Source organism: Podarcis filfolensis, assembly GCF_964270895.1.
Source record: "Podarcis filfolensis genome assembly, chromosome: 13".
NCBI lineage: Eukaryota > Metazoa > Chordata > Lepidosauria > Squamata > Lacertidae > Podarcis > Podarcis filfolensis.
This window is the reverse complement of record NC_139615.1, coordinates 22,477,742-22,495,872: the sequence shown is the minus strand read 5'-3', so window position 1 is coordinate 22,495,872 and position 18,131 is coordinate 22,477,742. Positions and strand designations below refer to the sequence as shown.

The 18,131-nt window shown below is 46.5% G+C and overlaps 2 protein-coding genes and 1 long non-coding RNA gene across 18 annotated transcripts in view; 1 reads left to right on the top strand and 2 right to left on the bottom strand.

Moving 5' to 3' along the window:
• Positions 1–220: 220 nt before the first annotated feature.
• On the bottom strand, positions 221–1,641 carry LOC310747497. Its single transcript, XR_014540929.1, has 2 exons — positions 1,539–1,641; positions 221–639 (listed from the first exon to the last, which is right to left on the bottom strand). It is a non-coding gene; the product is annotated as an uncharacterized lncRNA (long non-coding RNA).
• A 69-nt stretch (positions 1,642–1,710) lies between these two features.
• LOC310747494 (tubulin polymerization-promoting protein family member 2-like) lies at positions 1,711–5,105 on the top strand. Of its 2 annotated transcripts, none has more exons than XM_083581929.1 (4): positions 1,711–1,820; positions 2,406–2,583; positions 3,400–3,553; positions 4,847–5,105. In XM_083581929.1, exons 2-4 carry the CDS (start codon positions 2,411–2,413, stop codon positions 5,027–5,029), a joined length of 510 nt encoding a protein of 169 aa, XP_083438055.1. In that variant the 5' UTR covers positions 1,711–1,820; positions 2,406–2,410; the 3' UTR covers positions 5,030–5,105. The 2 variants fall into 2 exon arrangements, with proteins under 2 accessions (XP_083438055.1, XP_083438056.1); XM_083581930.1 differs by having other exon boundaries at positions 1,771–1,989.
• Positions 5,106–10,112: 5,007 nt separating this feature from the next.
• NDRG2 (NDRG family member 2) overlaps positions 10,113–18,131 on the bottom strand; it is a 40,504-nt gene continuing 32,485 nt past the window's right edge. For 6 of the 15 annotated variants that reach the window (XM_083580486.1, XM_083580478.1, XM_083580479.1 and 3 more), the window contains 5 exons: positions 16,175–16,226; positions 15,961–16,008; positions 14,735–14,770; positions 13,895–13,946; positions 10,113–12,143 (listed from right to left, as the gene is read on the bottom strand). In XM_083580486.1, the coding sequence (XP_083436612.1) occupies positions 11,983–12,143; positions 13,895–13,946; positions 14,735–14,770; positions 15,961–16,008; positions 16,175–16,226 (349 nt within the window). In that variant the 3' untranslated portion in view covers positions 10,113–11,982. Of the gene's footprint in view, positions 12,144–13,301; positions 13,341–13,894; positions 14,575–14,648; positions 14,771–15,960; positions 16,009–16,174; positions 16,227–18,131 lie in introns of those variants that run through there. The other 9 variants (XM_083580476.1, XM_083580484.1, XM_083580482.1 and 6 more) reach the window with 4 other exon arrangements.

Here is an 18,131-nt window from a genome sequence, read left to right as displayed (position 1 = left end):
ACTGAAAAAAACTGGAATGGAGGAAAGGGTGTCAGAAAGAGGGGGGGAGGGAAAAGGTCTGCAAGGTAACACCCCCCCAAATTAGGAGTAGAGAACTCCTAGGGCATTGGCCAATGTTGGCCACAGTCAATGGGCCCAGATTAAAGCCACTTGGAGGCCCAGGGCTATGAGACCTCAGGAGGCCCAAAACTTAGTAGCATCTGCTCATGAGAAGGAAAACCTTGTTCTCTTCTTTATCTACTCAATGAAATTAGAACACTGCCAAAATGTTAGCATTCATAAAAAGCTTGTTTCCTTAGATGCTTCCTGCTTTTTTCTTGTTGGAATTGTCTGCGTTTGGGCCTTCAAAATTTCATCTTTAAGAAACTCCCATTTATCTTGGACTTCCTTCTCTCTGAGTATTTCTGACCATGGGATCTCACCCAGTAGCTCCTTCAGCTTTTTGAAATTGGCCCTCTTAAAGTCCAGAGTGCATGTCCGACTACACTCAGCTTTCCCTTGCCTCTGTATCCTGAAACCCAGGAAAACATGATCACTTCCTCCCAAGTTTTTGAATACTTCCACTTCTTTGATCAGCTCCTCCCTGTTGGTGAGTACCAGGTCCAGTATAGATGATCTGTTTGTTGCTTTTTCCATCTTCTGGGAAATGAAATTGTTAGCAAGGCAATGTAAATCCAGCACTGCCAATGTAAATCCAGCACTCCCTGTCAGGGGGCCAATTTGGCCAATGATGCCACTTCCCCCAAAACATTCCCACTGGTGTGCTGGCAAAGCAAGACCACCCACCTATCAATCTCCTGGTGTCATCACGATCTCAGATGATTAATATGTGGGTGGCTGTACCCAGTTATCAAATTTGGCCCACAGGGTGGTCGGATATTAAGATCTGTCCCACCAGGCCAAAAGGTTTACCATCCCATCATTTTCTCATCTATAAACCCAACATGGTATATTGTTTGATTTTTTTTATATTGACCTACACTTCGCATATTGCTTTGAGATTCCTTTCTACTGTATTTGATTTTTATGTCATGCACACAGCAATCTCCATTTACGCAGGGGTTCTGTTTCCGGAAGACACGCACAAGGGATTCCCTTCTTCTGCTCCCGCCCTGTCCCCTTTCAATGCCGAAAAGGCACGCGTGTTGGCAGGAGAGCGTGTGCTGATTGCACGCAATTGGGGAAGATGCCTGTGTTGATTTTGAGATCTTGTTTGAGATTTGGTCCCCGTTTTGCACATTGTTTTGACAGGCTTTTGTAAAGTACTGGACCTGCACGTTGTATCATGTTTTGAAACTGTTACATATGATTTATATTTTCTGCACACCAATCTGAAATTATTTAGAATCTAAAATGATTAAGGAGTTTTCTAAATGGAATAAAATAACAAACAAACAAACAAACAAACAAATTGATAGCCGTTGCTCTAAAATGTACCCGAATTTCAAGAGTCTGTAAACCAGCTTGTGAATCTCTGTGTAACCAGCAACACTCTGGGTGCCATCTCAATTTCAAGTATGTACAAGAATGTGAAATACCTTCCTTTCTGGTCACGCCTCTCTGTATTTCTTGCTCCAAAATACTGTGATGTTGGGCCAGAGTTGATAAGATGATCTGGAAGCTAGAAGGCTTTCATTTTACATGGAAAAACAACCAGCACCCTGCCAATCTGCAATGCAGAGCAAACTATGATGTCATAGAGAACTTGACACAGTCACAATGACCACCACAACTTGCACCATCAAGCCAGTGGTGCTTCTGGCTCAGAGCAGGCTATCCTTCCTAGGAGGAACAGGGCAGGAGCAGAACATCTAACTCAGGTAAGCCCAACCTCAAATTAGAGCAGGGGTGGTGAAAATGTGGACTTCTAGAAGCTATTGGTATACAACTCCCACCACCCTTCATTCATCATTGACTTTTCCGACTGGAACTGATGGGCGTTGGTGGCCAACAATATCCAGAGAGCCACAGGTTCTCCATCCTTGATCGGTATGCATGATGTTATTTGTTTTGTTTTGCTTTGGGTGCTACTTCAAGTTTCAGTTGTTGGGAGTAAGATTCAGGGCAAGGGCGAAAGGCCAACCCTTGTATACAAATTGTACATTTCAACAGCATTTGTACCTCCTAATATACCTCAGAAAAATAGGTTCTTTTAAGGAATAACCAGGTGTGTGGTTTGATAGACCTATGTGTGCATGAGAGGGGGAGATTTCGCTCCAAAATGTTTACCCCTGGACCTTCTTACACAGCTGCCAAGGAAGCACAGCATAAAACAATGACACCATCACTACAACACTGCTCACCCTCTGCCTTTTTTAATAGCTCAAAGAGGGCTTTCGAGATAGTCTTGCTGGAGGGAACCAGAAACCCACGTCCCTTTTCATTCCCATTTCCCACTATTGCAGGAGGCATGGCATCTGAGCTGGAAAAGGCCTTCCACAGATATGCTGTGTATGGAGACACAGCTGCCACTGGAACTGACATGACGGGCAAGAACTTCTCCAAGATGTTGAAGGAGTGTGGCGTGATGGATGGGAAGCTTGTAACCAGCACTGATGTGGATATCCTCTTCAACAAAGTCAAGTGAGCTGAGGGTGTGAGGGCTGGGTGGATTTGCGTTTGGACAGGCCTTTTGGGCCAACCCCATAGCTTAGGGCCACTGGAAGGTTGTCCTGGTCCAAGCCCTGTGTCCTCTCTACTGTGGAACGGCTCAACAATCCTGCAAGCAAAATCAGTTCAGCCTTTTCCATATGCTTATGGAGATAACAGCACATGCCTTACCCTTCAGTAAGATCATAAGAACCTGCTGAATCAGGCCAGTGACCCACCTAGTCCACCATCCTGTTCTCACAGTGGCTGATCAGATGCTTATGGGAACCCAAAATCAGGCCCTGAATTTGGCAGGAAACCCATAGGTTAACCCTACTCAGAGCTGACCCATTGAAATGAATGAATCTAAGTTAGCCAGGCCCAATAACTCCAATGAGTCTATTCTTAGTAGGACTAGCATTGGATACATCCCATAAGCAATCCTACACAGGAAGCATAATGAGGCGGCAGAGTCCTGAGATCTTTGAATGCTTCTGGGTTGTTGTTTTTTGGGTTTTTAAAATTTCTATGCAAGTAGAAAATGAGCACATAAGGAAAACTGCAAGCCTGGAACTTTCCTCATGGATTTACTGGTGTCTACTTTCAGGGAGCTGGGTGGGTTTTTTTGTCCCCCCCCCCAAACTTGGGATGCCATTAAAAATGGTTTCTCCCACCTGCGATGTAAAGAGGTGCAAATCCACACCAAGATTCATGTCAGCTGTGGGTATGACACTGTGTGTGGATCTGTGAGTAATTGGGAGGGTCTGCTGTAGGTGGGGCTCAAAGATGATGCCGTTCTCTTGTCTCCAGGAGCAAGGGTGCCCGCAACATCACGTTTCCAGAGTTCCAGGAAGCCCTGAAGGAGCTGAGCACAAAACGCTTCAAAGGAAAGTCACCCGAAGATGCTTTGGCAGCTACACACCAGATGCTGGAAGGCAAAGAACCAGGCAATGTGGGGGTAACGGTGAGTGACAAGGAGCTTCCCTGCGAAGGAAGAGCACATCCAAACAGTCCTGCTTCCATCCCCCACCCCCAAATTATTGGGCTCTTTTGGGCAAAACCACCACACAAACTGCCAAGGGTGGACCCTAAGGACCTGTCTACAAAACAAGTTGCCTTGAGGCAGGACTGGGAACCTCAGCTCCAGGGGTCAAACGTGGCTGGAATGTGCCCTTGAACTTTGATAATGCCTCTTGCTTATAGGAATGGGGGACAGGCAACAGTGGGTGTAGAAACTAGTCAACTGCACTATCACAGAGCTCTCCCGATGGGGCATTTTTGGTGGTCCCACAGGACCCTGAGGTTCAGCTGATCTTTACCAGCAGCCAAACTCTTATTGTGTCAGGCCCTGCCCTGCAGAACACCTTGCCAACAGAAGTCTGGCAGGAGCCATCCCTGCTCATTTTTGGACTTCTTCTAAAAACTGTGTATCGTTCAGATGGACCTTTCAGATTTGCCAGCCAGCTCCTCCTGATGTGCTTGACATTGTTCTTGTTTTTGTTGTAATGCTTTGTTTTTCATCCATATATTTTAGATGAAAGTGCGGTTCACGAATTTTTAAAGAAATTATTACATTTGTTGTGGTGCCCACATTTACCTCTGGTTTGGCCAACTATTGGCATGTGGCCCTCAGAAAGTTTCCCAGATGGTAATATGGCCCTCAGGCTGAATTCACCCTGCTTTACTATCTCCACATTGCCAGGTGTCAGCACACATGTTATCATCGGGCAGCTGCCAGGGCCCCTACTGTTGTGTGTCCTAATTCACCTCTATTTCCCCTCCGGCCATTCTTTAAATTTTCCACAATGCTCCTCAGCAAGCATTATATGTGGCACAAAAGGAAATTGAACAGATGGCTACTTCCAGCCCCTTGGTGCTGCTAGGGTCACTGCCACAACAGCCAAGCCAATTGGGCCTCACCAGACCTCTTCCCCACTATTAGATCTCTTCCCAATGTAGAGCAGGAATGGACTCAATGCAATCTTTAGAGCCCAACCACTTTAGGGATATAGTTCCATCCTACCCATGAGCCTTTGCTGTACAGTCAAGGGTTGTGCGGACCAGCAGTTTGTGCATGTAGTTACCTGCCCCATCCCTAAACTTTCCGTAGGCTGGAATAATCCCATGACTCAAGCCTGCCGGCTTGGTCCAGTGTTGTGGGGGCTGGAGCACCCAGCCCACCCATCACCTATGCCATGACTAATCAGCACCCACCACAACCATCACCACTTAAGAGTTCTGCTTGCTTGTCTTGCAGAAAACCGTTGCGGCTGGTGCAGTGGACCGGCTGACAGACACCAGCAAATACACAGGCTCCCACAAGGAACGTTTTGATGAAAGCGGCAAGGGCAAGGGCATCGCAGGACGTGCTGACCTGGTCAGTAACAGCGGCTATGTGGGTAACTACAAGGGGGCTGGAACCTACGACAAGTCCCACTAGATGTGGGGCACAGCCTTCTGAAAACTCTGCCTGTTCCCACTGCCTTGGAAGGGTAGACAATAAACATCTGGCCTGATCTGTTGCTCTTCTGCGTCTTGTGTGTGCCTCTGGTGCCTGAAAGAGAAGAGTGTTAATACTCCCTTCTCCCAATCTTAAGAGCATAAGAACTTAAGGTGTGCCTGCTGGATGAGGCCAATGGCCCATCTGAGCCTGCATCCTGTTCTTACAATGGACAGCCAGATGCTGGAGGGAAACCCAGCAAGCAGGAGTCAACCACAAGAGCGCTCTTGTCTTCCGTGATTTCTAGTTGCTGGTATTCCAAAGCATCGCTGCCTCCCAACTGTGGTGACAGAGCACAGCAATCATGGCTAGTAGCCATCAACAGCCATGAATTTACCAAATCCATCCTGTGGGAGCGAGTTCTGTAGTTTAACTATGCACTGGATGAAAAAGTACTTTCTGTCCTGATTCTTTCGACCTTTCCCAGTTGGGTGTCACCTGTGAATTTGATCAGCATCCCCTCGATTCTTTCTTCCAAGTCGTTTATAAAGACGTTGAACAACAAAGGGCCCAGGACAGAAACCTGCGGCACCACACTTGTCACTTTTTCCAAAGCTGTGTGCGGCAGACACCAGCAAATAAAACTTTTTGCATGTTATGCTGCAATTGTGGGGGTCCCTATGCCCTTTTTTTGCTGTGCTGTTTCCATCATGGCCAGCAGAGAGCAGCAGCCTACCACCAATAACCCTAGGCAATAAGCGTTCAAGTCAAAAACATGCCAGTGCTGGTCTCTCATCTCCATAGGGTGTGTCTGCAGCAGCTGTTTTCCATGGAACAGCTGGTCCAGTCTTTAGCTCTTCTTTGTTAGTGTCCCTAATTAGGGCTCGATTTCTTCTGCGGCTCATCATCCCCCGCCCCAATAATGTGATTAGCATTTTTAATAAGGAAATTGCTTTTTCCTGCACCGACAGAACATTTACTGTTCAAACAGATGTATAAGCGAGTGCCAGCATTGCTTCAAGAAAAGCTGGGAAAGGTCAAGAAAAGATGGAAACTAGGGAATGAAGAGTAGAGGACTTTCTACAGGTGCCAGCACCATTACGGTTAAATGCTATGAGTTGTATCTAGTGTTAGACTCATTGGGATTAAGGGGCCTAAATTAGTAAAGTCTGTTAATTTCAGTGGGTATACTCAGTAGAATTGACATTGGATACAGTCAATGGTTGTCCATGAATACTCAGAAGTAAACACCACTAGAAGTGCCAAGAGGCTTAGTCTCATGATGTAAGTGTGGCTAGACGTTTAGCCATAAGTAGCTTCCTCATAGTTTAAATGGACTTGTTCATATTTTGAAGATAAAGCTATTCTGGGGTGTTTGCTAGATTCAATGAGAATGGGAGATACAGCCGTTTCTTCTAACCATGGAAGAAGATTATTTATTAAATTGTAGATGACATTTCCTTTCATATATGTATCTCAGAGGTATTGATACTGAAGTTTTGAGATACCTATTTTGAGATAGGAATAACTGAGTGGTTTTAGAAAATGGATGATGAATCAATTAAAAATTATTTAATTAGTTAATAGCATAACTTCCACATGACATGCAAAGCATGTTGGAGCCCGTGCAGGCTACCTACGTTTCTGTGCGCTGCTCTGGTTCACCAGAAGCGGCTTAGTCATGCTGGCCACGTGACCCGGAACTGTACGCCGGCTCCCTCACCCAATAAAGCGAGATGAGCGCTGCAACCCCAGAGTCGGGCACGACTGGACCTAATGGTCAGGGGTCCCTTTACCTTAGGCTACCTATTTGGAGACAGAGCATGGAGGAGTGTGATATTTCTTTTCACTTTGTTGAGCTGATACTTTAGCTTGATTTGAGCACAGCTGCAGATGAGAGACAAATGCTGTAACATCAAGGCCACCATCCTATACAGTGTTAAGCATGTTTAAGCTCAGGGATTTCAATGGCTTCAAGCGCAAACTTCTTTGAATTGCAGTGGCTTGATCTCTGACAGAACATTACATTCCCACCTTCTCCTTCCTTCTGAAGTGTCAAGCCTGCACCCCAGTCTGCTTTTTGGGAAGCTGAGGGACCCTTGTGAATTAGGCAGGAAGATGCAGAGAAGAAGGAAATTGGCAGAAATAATCTTCTCCCACTTACATTAATGGGGGGAGCAGCTAGGATCTGTAGCAAGCCAATGCATCTAAAAGAGAACGTAACTCTATGGCTGATTTCCCCTCAAATATACAGAAGCGCCACTTTTTGACTCAGATGGTGGGAGTCGGGGAAGCGTGGTGCCCAAGCCAACTCTAGTTGCACATAGTTAAATGGGAATAGTTGTGTGATAATATAATGCAGATAAGAGGACACCTGCACTCCTTTGTGCTTCCACAGACCTGAATCAAGTGCACAGCAGCCCGATGCAGATCAATGCAGATTGTTTCTCTACCCCTCATTCCTTCCACTTGCAGATACCCAAATTATGGGTTTGCTAGTCACAAGGAAATTGTGCCTGACTTGAAATGGATTGAGCCTAAGAGTCAGGGAATAAGCTGAAAGAGGCTTGTTTTTCACCCATGGCCTAATTCAAAGGTCTCCAACAGGACTGCCTGCCCCCCCAAGGATACCATGGCTTCAGAGGACGTTGTTTGGCATTCCAATCTCAACTTTTTTTGCGCCGCTGCCTTTTCAAACAAAAGGCCTTCCAGCCTTCTTGCTGGAAGCGGAGATGGGGCCCAAATTCAGTTTTTAGTGAAAACATTGGACACAGTCACATGACCTCGAGCTGGGATGAAGGCCCAGGCCTTTGCGGAGACAGGTTCAAAACTTCCCCATTCCACAATGATGGATACTCCTTTTGTTCCTTGAAACTAACAACTAACAAAGGCTTTGACCCTCTCCCTCTCTCTCTCTTTTTGGAAGCAGTGGGGGAGAGGGAGCACTTGGCAGCATAAGTGGTGTTTTGGTCTTGGAGCTGCTTGCTGGAGCACAATGGCAGAGGGAAAAGATTTACACTTTTGGCTCTTGGTGAAAGGTTAGCCCTGCAAAGAGGAATGTCAGCTCCACTGGGAGGAAGGCTTGGATGGAAAACAGATCTGCAAAGGGGAATTCTGCTGCAAGGGAGTCTCTAAAATCCCTTCCATGGGTGTGGGTTCTTTGAATGCTCACCTACATTATAAAAACTCCCCATGCGTAGTAAATTATTAGTTCAGGTATCTGGGTCCAAATTTGCTATCTGCAGGGAGCGTTTTAGTAAGGGGGGAGCATTAAACACCCCGCCTACCTGCATGGTTCAGTCCAAGCAGGACAGTATCATATTGCTCCACAGGCTCATCCATGCTTCTGTTTCCCTGTGATTTCTAGTCACAGGTCCAAGAAGTTCTTTTTTTGTCCTGCTGCTTTTCCTGGGAAAACTTGCTGTTTACTACTGAATCAGAAGAAATGTCAATCAAGTTTTCTGGAGATTGTCGTTTGTTCTGATTTACAAGTAAACAGCGGGTTTCCCTGGGGAAAACCAAAAACCTCTAGAACCCGTGACTGGAAATCATGACACAAACAGGAGTGTGGATGAGCCTTACCTCTTCCAAGCCCAGATACAATAAAAGAGAGCTTTTGGATCTCCCACAGGAATATCGACAAAGTTTTTGTTTGCTTGCTATTAGACGCGTAAGAAATGATTTGAAGATCAGCAAGTTAAGTTCCCTAAACTTAACACTCTCCTCAAATGAACTGGCTAGTCAGATGATTCCCTCACCTGAAATCTGCATCTGTACATGTCTCTCCCCGCAATTCCATTGCTTAAATAGCAGCTGTGGGGCTGAGGTGGTGGGGGAAAGATTTGGAGAAGGGCATGGGGTTAAAGGTTACATACTGCCTTTCAGAGCACCAGATGCTAGTACTGAAAGCAAAATAAAACGAACTAGCTAAGCATGACATGCAGATCCTAATCATTGGCTTGTGGTCTTCCTTGATGCATCACATGTGGCTCGGCCACCAATTCTATGTAGCATGTACTCCAGGCACAGGGAGCCTTTTGCCCTCCAGATGTTGCTGGGACTACAAATCCCATCAGCCCCAGCCAGCAATACCAATGGTCAAAGATGATGGGAACTGTAGTCCAACAGCATCTGAAGGGCCATTGGTTCCTCACCCATGATGCAGACTGTGAAGATGAGCTTCAGATTTGATGGGAAAACATAGGGGACTGGATTTCCCCATCCTTTCAAGGCAAAGTGGAGGTTCTAATCACCACTGAGGGTTGTGAGCAATGATCAGTTTTAGATTATTTGGTTTGGGACCAAAGTATTTCCTGCCCTCTCCCAGCATATGATCTCAAAGCCATGAGGGCGGCAGCAGAAACTTTTTGAGTTCTGTGGGGGGAAAAAAGGATCTGGGGTTTCTATAGAGTATGGGTAAATGTGGGCAGGCAACTCTTACCCTACACATCACTTTCCTACATAGCCTCCCTCCTGCAATATGGAGGTAATAATATAGAAGAACTACCTTGGAGACTGTTGTGAAGATAACTGAATGTGTACAAACTAAGTCTCATAGGTGGCACCTGCAATGAAATGTTAGAGTGCGCATCCTTACCTCCCAGCCCAAGAGCTCCTGTTCAAGGTTCAGGTCAGTATTCCTTTAGGATATGGTAAACTGTAAGGGGCTCCATGCTTCCACCCAATTTCCCTTTTCCATTTGACATTCAACATTTCCAGGCTACCAAGCATCCTCAGTCTTTAGTGGCTGGGTTGCCTGCTTATGGGGTTTTGTTTACAGTGTACTTCTGCAAACCTCAGGAAGCATGCTTGTTTGGGGCTACAAAGCCAGTGGCACTTACCACCAGCTTCACTACTAGGAGATGTGAATTGCATGTGCATTTCCCCGAGACATCTGATTGGCCAGTGCAAGATGGCGGCATGGTGAGGCTCAGCCTCGGTCTCTGTCTCCAACCCACCCTACCTGGCAACTTTGGTGTTTCATTTTCATCACAGTGTGCTGGGAACTTCCCTGTCCTGCAGAAAATGGCCCTGGCTTGTTGCATGAATGGGCCACCTTGGCAATAAGAAAAGAAGCAAAAACTCATTCCTCTAGAGACTTTATTGTTAAGAGTCAGAATTCACCATCAATGGCTCTGGGGGAGAAAAAAAAAACACAGAGCCCACACATTCTCAAATACAACAGGATCCCATTACATGATGGAGTTTAAATTCCAGCTGGAATCCATTTCAAACAATGCCCGTATATACAGGCAGCTGAACCATTAACCCCCAGTGCCTATTCAGGTTTGCAGAATAGGTAAGGTGACTTTCTAACTGGACCATTGTCTTTTGGGTTCACAAACTACTCTTTATTCTGGGTTTCGACGAAGCGTTCTGTGCCACTCAGAAGTTTACATACTGGATACCCTCACCTACAGCTGGTTCCAAGAAAATAGTTTACCTTATTTGTTTTGGATTCCTTATTCTGTGAGATCAACATGGCAAACACTATCGATACATTTAGGTTTGTTGTTTTTTTTTTTAATACAGCTGATAACATTCAGAGAACTGATACAGTTGGAATCCCGTTACAGAGTTAAGCTGACGCAAAGTTTGCCCTCCACGGCACCACAAGAGCCCTGCTCAAAGCCAGCACCCAGAACCCACTACAGTCAGCCCTTGTTGCAAAAATAATAATAATAATAATAATCACAGCCGATAACAGTCGGGAGTCTCCTCCACTCATCTCATTACACAAAGCCAGTATAACTGTAGCCTGTTGACATCTGTGCCTGGCACAGTCACAACAAAGCAATCCGGCTCAAGCCTCCAGCAAGTCTCCCCTCCCAGCATCCCCCCTGAAACATCCTGAAAAAGGAACAACCCCACCCTCCCCAACCCCTAATTTTAGCTTTGCCCAGCCTCCCAAAATGCCCCTAACTGCCCAAATCACTCGCTGTCTTAGCAGGAACCGTACATGCACATCACAACGCAGCTACCATCTACAAGGGGTTTCAGGTGGGAAAGAGAATGGCTAAGGTGAGGTGTCTGCATGGGACGGGCAAGATGAGAAACGAAAGCGAGATAGATGATGGGTGAGGAGGAGCGGCTGAGGGCTCCGTTTCTATTGAAGTGAGAATGGGGAAGAAGAGAAGTTGTCTAGGCCCTGGAGAAGGAACTCTAACCTCCCAAGACAGACGGAATGGACAGAAATCTCAGGAGATGAGGCGGGTAAGGAGGGCAGAGGGATGATGGGGGCGGGGGTGGGGTGAAGCAACTGCCACGCTGGGGGGCACTATGTCAGCATGACAGGAGCATAACAAGTCCTTCTAAGGGGGCTTGTGCGTCTCTCTTGTGAGGTCCTGCTTTTTTTGCCTACGTACACTCCGGAGGGGACAAAGAGAGAGGGAGAGCTAGCAAGGCAATCTGTTGCCCATCCAGGCTACTCCAAGAACGAATCACTCAGAAATCAGGGGGAGGAGGAACCATGGTTAGTTATGATCTAGACAGGAGAGAAAGAAAGAAAAAAAAGAAACCCAACGCTAATCCAGACTTTCCTTATTAAGGAACCTAAGTGTGCAAAAGGAGGGAGGATTGAGGAGAAATTCAGAACAGGTGCAGGATGATCTAACAGTTTAGAAAATGTATAGTATTCCATCCATACCTCCCTAGGTGCCGAGGGGGGTCACTAAGGGAACCGGGGTGGGGGGCCGACACTAGTCTTGAGGTTACGGGAGAGAAGAGGGCAGGGTTGGCGAGGGAGGGTGTGTATGTGTTGGGTGAGAAGGAAGGGTCAAGGGGAGTTAATGTTTGTTTTAAAAAGAGTACAATTGCATCCCATCTGGGCCTCCCTGGACGTTTAGTACCGTTAGGGGAGATCGTCACATGGCCCAGTGGCCGGAGTGCATTGTGGGATAGCAGAAGAAGTCCTGTTTAGAGGTGGGAGGCGGCCTCGTCCCCTGGCCCGGCGCTCAGCAGGACACCTCCATGGTGGGGGCTGGCGGCTGAGGTGCCCCCGCCTCGCTGCTCTGGGACAGCGTGCGCGAGCGGGAGCGGTTCCCGTCCCCTGAGGCGGCACTGGACAGAGAGGCGGTGCGCGAGCGGGAGAGGCGCGTCATGCAGGACGAAGCCACTGTGGGGAGGAGAAAAGAGAAACAGGCAGAGTCAGACAAAGCTCCTGCACGTGGCCAGACATAGGTTGCTCCTCCCAGGTCTTGCTCCTCCAAGGCAGGGTGAGCAATCAGTGCAAGGTCAGCATAGTCTTCACATGGCCACTGCAGCTTCTAAGACACATTTAGGACTGAGCCCTTTGGGTGTGAAATACAGATCTGGAACTACTAGGGAATTGTGCAACACTTGCTGGTTTTATATATGTGTACAAGCTCACCTTTCTTCAAATTCCCAGCACCTGTGTGCACTGAGACCCGCAGAGCAAGTTAAGGGCTGATTAGGGCAGTGGGAAGGGAGAAGGGACCCTGGGTTCTGGGGCACCCACAAAATTTTCACTGTGGTTGCCCATTGGGCCTTTGGGGGCCTATCGCAGCCACAGGAGGGTCTGATGGGGCCCGTTGAGTCATGTGCACCTCACACTGTGTGATGTCACACATGTGACATCACGCACGCACACCAGGCACCCCCAATGTGAGGCAGAACCCATTGCAACTGGGCAGGGGAAGGGAGAAAGACCTTAAGGCAGACTCCTCTGGGGAAGGCTCATGCAGCAGATTTCAGATCATGTGAATAACTTGCATAGTCATCAACAAGGCCTGCGGTCCTGCTCCCTCCATCACTTATTACCATTTTGCATTGTATCCTTTCTCCAAAACAAAGCCATGGATCATCACCACTTTCTTTCCCCCACCCCCAAATATTTTGCACAGTCAAAGCCTAGACTGGGGTGCAAATTGATCAAATTTGTACATAATTAGTTCATTTGCATAACATGTTGATAATGTGAGCAATTTTGTTTTGGAATGCAAACTTCGGGTTTGCATGGTGCAGAACTGCGGCAGTCCTTGTTGTCTGATAGTGTCATACAGCGTACGACATTATACAAAGGCACATCACCAGCCTTATTGACTTAGGTGCATGACAGAAATCCAAATAAACCAAATTTTGCTTTCTCATCGTCACAGCAAACAGCTCAGTGTGTCCTAACTGTAGGTGATGTAAGTGTGAGTTTTAGAGAACACGGGAGTGAGGAAGTCACAAGGGAGGGTGTGCAGGCAAGTCGGGGAGAGAGTGTGTCAAAGGGTTATAGGTGGTTGGGTGGAAATACCACAGAAGGTACCTGACCCCTGACTCAGTTTCTTGTCCAGTACATAAGGGACTGAGGAGAAACAGGAAAATATACCTCAGTCTACAAAGAAAAGACACCCCCCCCAGACAAGAATTTACCGCTGACCACTTTTCAAGAGATTTGGTCAGAACTTGCTTCAGTTTCTGGACAACCCCAGTTCCCAGGCAACTTAATCTAAGAGGCCCTCAGGAATGTCACAAGAAGGCGAATGTCAGCTGGGGGAAGGATGGAGGGAATATGGTGCTTGGAAAGAGACAGATCCCTTCGTTACTGCAAGGGGCTACGGGGAGCACTGTAACTGGGTGCAGGGCCCAGTCAAGGTGGAGACAGTGAACAGGGTCTTCAGATGCTCACAAAGGAAGGAAGAAGATGGATCTCTTAGTGAGTCTCAGCCCTGGCAATCACACAATTGGATCAGCCTCTGATGTTGGCCCTAGTAGTAGTCACAGGAAACCACACAGCTGAGGTATTGAGGGGACGGGTATTCTGAGAAATCTCTGCTCTGGCTCAAACATTCCCTGTAATGCATGCCCTCTGAGGGATGTATGGGGGAAGGGGCAGAAGGTCTAGGATCCAATACTCACTGTATCCCATGCCTTGTACGAAGTACTTGAAAGCCTCAGTCAGTTTACCAGGCTGAAGGACGGAAGAGAGGGAGGAGAGAGAGAGAGAAAGAGCCAAGGAAAACATTAGAGGTGTGCTAACGTCAAGGTGGAAACATAACCAGCCAATCCTTTTTTGCATTGTATTTGTAATCTTGCCTCCCTCTTTACAAGGTAAGTACTTAAAAACAACAACACCCCACACCAATGCTTAGGGATGGAGGCAGAAGAACCCACAATAAGTTGGAAAATGTCTGGCGTGTTAACCTCTCCAAGTCAATTTGGGTTAAAAAAACACAACACAGTTAAAAAGCAACAATTGGACATAAGTTCAGTCACATTTTGGGAAGGGGTCTACGCCCAGTTTCAGGACAAATACAATTTTTCCATGAATGTTGAGTTTTATTTTTTCTTATTCCCCAAAAGTCTGATATTCTGGGGAAGCAGGTTTCTTGTACAAGATCTGCCAATCAGTTGTAACTGATTGATCCTACTAGAAAACAGCAACAGTCCAGAAGCACCCACAGGTATATATTTGCAAGTTATTGGGACCTTGAAAACTTTTGTGAGATGCATTTGGAGCTGGAGAAACAGCAGTAGGGAAGGGGAAATTAAGTGCTTGCTCTCTGAACTCTAAACCACCCCTTCTCAAAGTGACTTTTCTATTTAAATCGAAGAAGTGTGCACAAACTTTTGAAGCATGCCCTAGCAGAAGGTACAATGCAATGAGGAACACTAAGGAGGGTTTAACTAAGTGCAGCAGAATAGACAGAATCCAGTCCTGCCCCCGACCCTCCCACCAGTCGTGCCAGCCTGTCTCACCTGGGTCAGCTGTGGTTGTCCTCCAGAATCTGCCATCTGAAAGATACAAAGAGAAACCTAAATGGGGAGCAACTGTCTACAGGCTGGAGAATATGCAAGACTAAGGAGGAAGACCTGGCCATCTCTCTTAAGTGGCCGCCTCCCACTCTCAACGAGTGACAGCAGAGGATGAGGAAAAGTTGAATTTGGTTTGTATGTGTGTGTGGGAACCTGAGCTGATTTCTGTATAAACATGAATAGACACACCAAAACTTTGACACCAGTGGAATCTCAGTCACAATCTACCAAGAATACTCCTGTGCCCTACCTCCTAGCACAGAGAATCTGTGTTCAGAAAAATCCTGTCCCTCCCCAAAAGGAAACCTTAAGAAAGCATTCATGCATTCATCCTTCAAAGATTTAAAGTTATATAAACAAAGAAGTAGCTGTGGTGCGTGGTGTGTGGGAGGCAGCAAAAAAGATTTAGGCAAACTTTAGGAATCTGAAAAGTGATGTTATGGGGATGGTAGACCAGCCCTGAAAGACAGAGGTAGAGGAAATGGGAGGTGTGGGGAGACAAAATGATGGTCATAGAAGAAACATGGAGCAACCAGGTTTTTAGCATTGAATTTCATGGGTATTCTTAATAGATTATATTGCTTTATGTAAGGTGCTTAGAGGTTTTTGTTGGTGATTGTTTATAAGTCTAGACTAATAAAATAACAAATGGGAGAAGGGATGATAGAATATTTGATTTTTGCACTTTTTGCCTGTAAAATCTATGAAGACGACCAAATCGGATTGGCGTCTTGTATTATCTGAAAATTTCCAGGCAGGACTTCTGAATGGTAACTGGCCTACCTTTAGGCAGATTCAAACAAGTTATTAACAGAGATTGTGGCTAGCTTTCTCTTTCTGACGACAAAGCATGAAAGGAAATCTCTCCTGATCAAACCTATCCTGTATGGCTGCTGTTCTCATGCATTTTTTAATCTGGTTATGTTATTTATTTTGTTCGGCTCACATTTAAGTTCCACATTTTAAGGTATTTTAAGGACATTCCTGCTATTTTATATCATTTATGCATTGCAACCCACTGTAATGGGTATTTTGAACGTTATGCTATGTATTGCTGTTGGCTTAATTTTGTTCAGGTCTACGAAATAACAAAGGTACAGCAGCAAAGTTAATGGAAGCCGAAAGCTAGACTGGCATCCCCTGCAGTGGCCTCAATAGGCATTGCTTACCTTGAGGAAAGAGGTCTGGGTAGGGTCCAGTTTGGAATTGCACTCCACCTGGCGGGAGAGATAATGGCAGCGTGAGGATAAAAAGCAGAGCTAAAGTGAGACAACAATCTTAGTTCCTGTCAAAACTGGAAAGTAGAGGATGGGCGGAAGGTCCAATGGCTCCATAGTCTTTTGCTGTGGAATTTTTGAGAAGATATCTGGCACCATCACTCACCACTGCATCTTCATGAGGGGCCTGGTCTCCCACCACCAGCATCACAGGACACCTGGCAATGTGGAGAAGAAGAAAAATGTGTCAGAAAGTTAAAGCTGCTATAAAGGTTGCAACTCAGCTTACTTGGGTCTTGCAAACAGGTGAACAGCTTTTGAGTTGGGGCATCAAGAGCCCTACTCTACGTTTCATGAAAAGCTAGACAGCCATGGTGATTCGTAGGGGGGGGGGGACACCCAAACCACAGTATGGTAGTACTTTTATTAGGACCAAGAAAATGTCAAAAAAATAGCAAGCAAGCTTTTGAGTTCCCCACCAGTCTTGAGCAGGCTAAGCAAGATGGGGGAGCGGAGAAGAGAAGAAATGTTTGCAGGTTGAAACAGTCTGAAGATGGGATTCCAGGAGTTTGGGCCCTTGCAGACTCCTGCTATTTTCAGGTGGGATGCAGTCACAGAGTGGCAAATTCAGGTTGTGCAATCAAAGCCGATAGGGCACTTTTTTTGCACAACGAACTCCGGGATGGGAAAATAGACTTGAAGTATCAGATCACATTTGCTTCCTGCAACACCACACCCCATAATGTCCCCACAAACAAATAAAAATGGATGGTCGTTAAGCAGGCTGCCCAGAAGCGGCCTACAGGCTACAACAGCCTCCTGCAGCCTAGTGCTCTCCAGATGTCTTGGATGGCTGCGCTGGCTGGGGCTGCTGGGAATTGTAGTCTGGGTTGGGAAGGGCTGTGTTATACTGACCACAGGAGAGCAGCTGCACTGCAGGAGAACTCTGAAAACTCCTCTCTCCCACATAGGCAGAAAAAGGCAGAGGACAGAAACTGCAGAGTGAAGGAGTAGCTGTTGGCTGCCTCCCCCCCGCCCTTGCCCCAAGTGACTAATTTTTCCCAGGCACTCAGAGGAAGAGAAGTCGGGGAAGTTAGCTGTTAAGAAAGAAAATAAATAAATAAGAGGAGATAAACAACAGAGGGGGAGAAGCAGCCAATGATTCCTCCTCCACTCCAATTGATCTCTATCACCTCCCACTCTCTCTGACTCTTGGTGCAGGAGCCTTTAGAAATCACAACAAACAGATCTCTCATGTGGTCAATGTAACATGTAGTTATGCTCTCAGGTACTGCTGGTGATATGCCAGGCCTCTCTGGGTGGTGGGGACAGCAGGAATCCTTGCCTCAGTGTCAATCCAGGGCATGTCTATCCTGGAAGTTTGTGGAAAAGGGGACCTGGCAATCAGCTACACACTCTTGCGCACTGCATCAGCTCAGACCCAGCCATTTTGTCGGGTGCAGAGGTGCTTCCTAAGGTTGCTTAGAAACCACAGTACATTACTGATACCCTCCTGTCTCTGGGTCAGCTCAGCCCTAGAGGCCATACAGACCATTTTGGGTGGGTGGAGAGTGGCGTCAAACTTCAAGAGCCACACAGTTTTACTGTCAAAAACCCTCAAGGGAGGAGCACACTACCCGCCACCCTGCGAACATTTGAGGAAGCAGGGCAGCCGCCATTTTCCCAGTAGCAGGTCCATCTCTTCACTCCATCCAGTTGTGAACCAAGGGTACAAGACTGCAACTGGGAAGACCCTTAAGGAAGGACTGTAATCTCCCTGCATATAAGGTGTCAATATTCGGAACAGCAAAATTATAATTACTGATTATTATTCATTATTGTTGTACTATGTATTTTGGGTCTACAGACTGCAATAAGGCTGTGTGTGAATTTTTCTTTTGCCTGGAGAAGCAATATAGCTTGAGCCAGCCCAGGCCCCTCATGAAACCTGGCACAAGAACCAAGGCCTATATCCAAATTCTACAGAGATGGAAGTTCTCCTTCCCATTAACTTCCCATTCCAGCAGAGTTTTGCTGTTATAAAAGGGTGTGCAGCTGAATTTTGTGTCAATTCAGGGCGTTGGTTTCTTTTTGAAAATAAAATAGCTCAACCAAAAGAACAG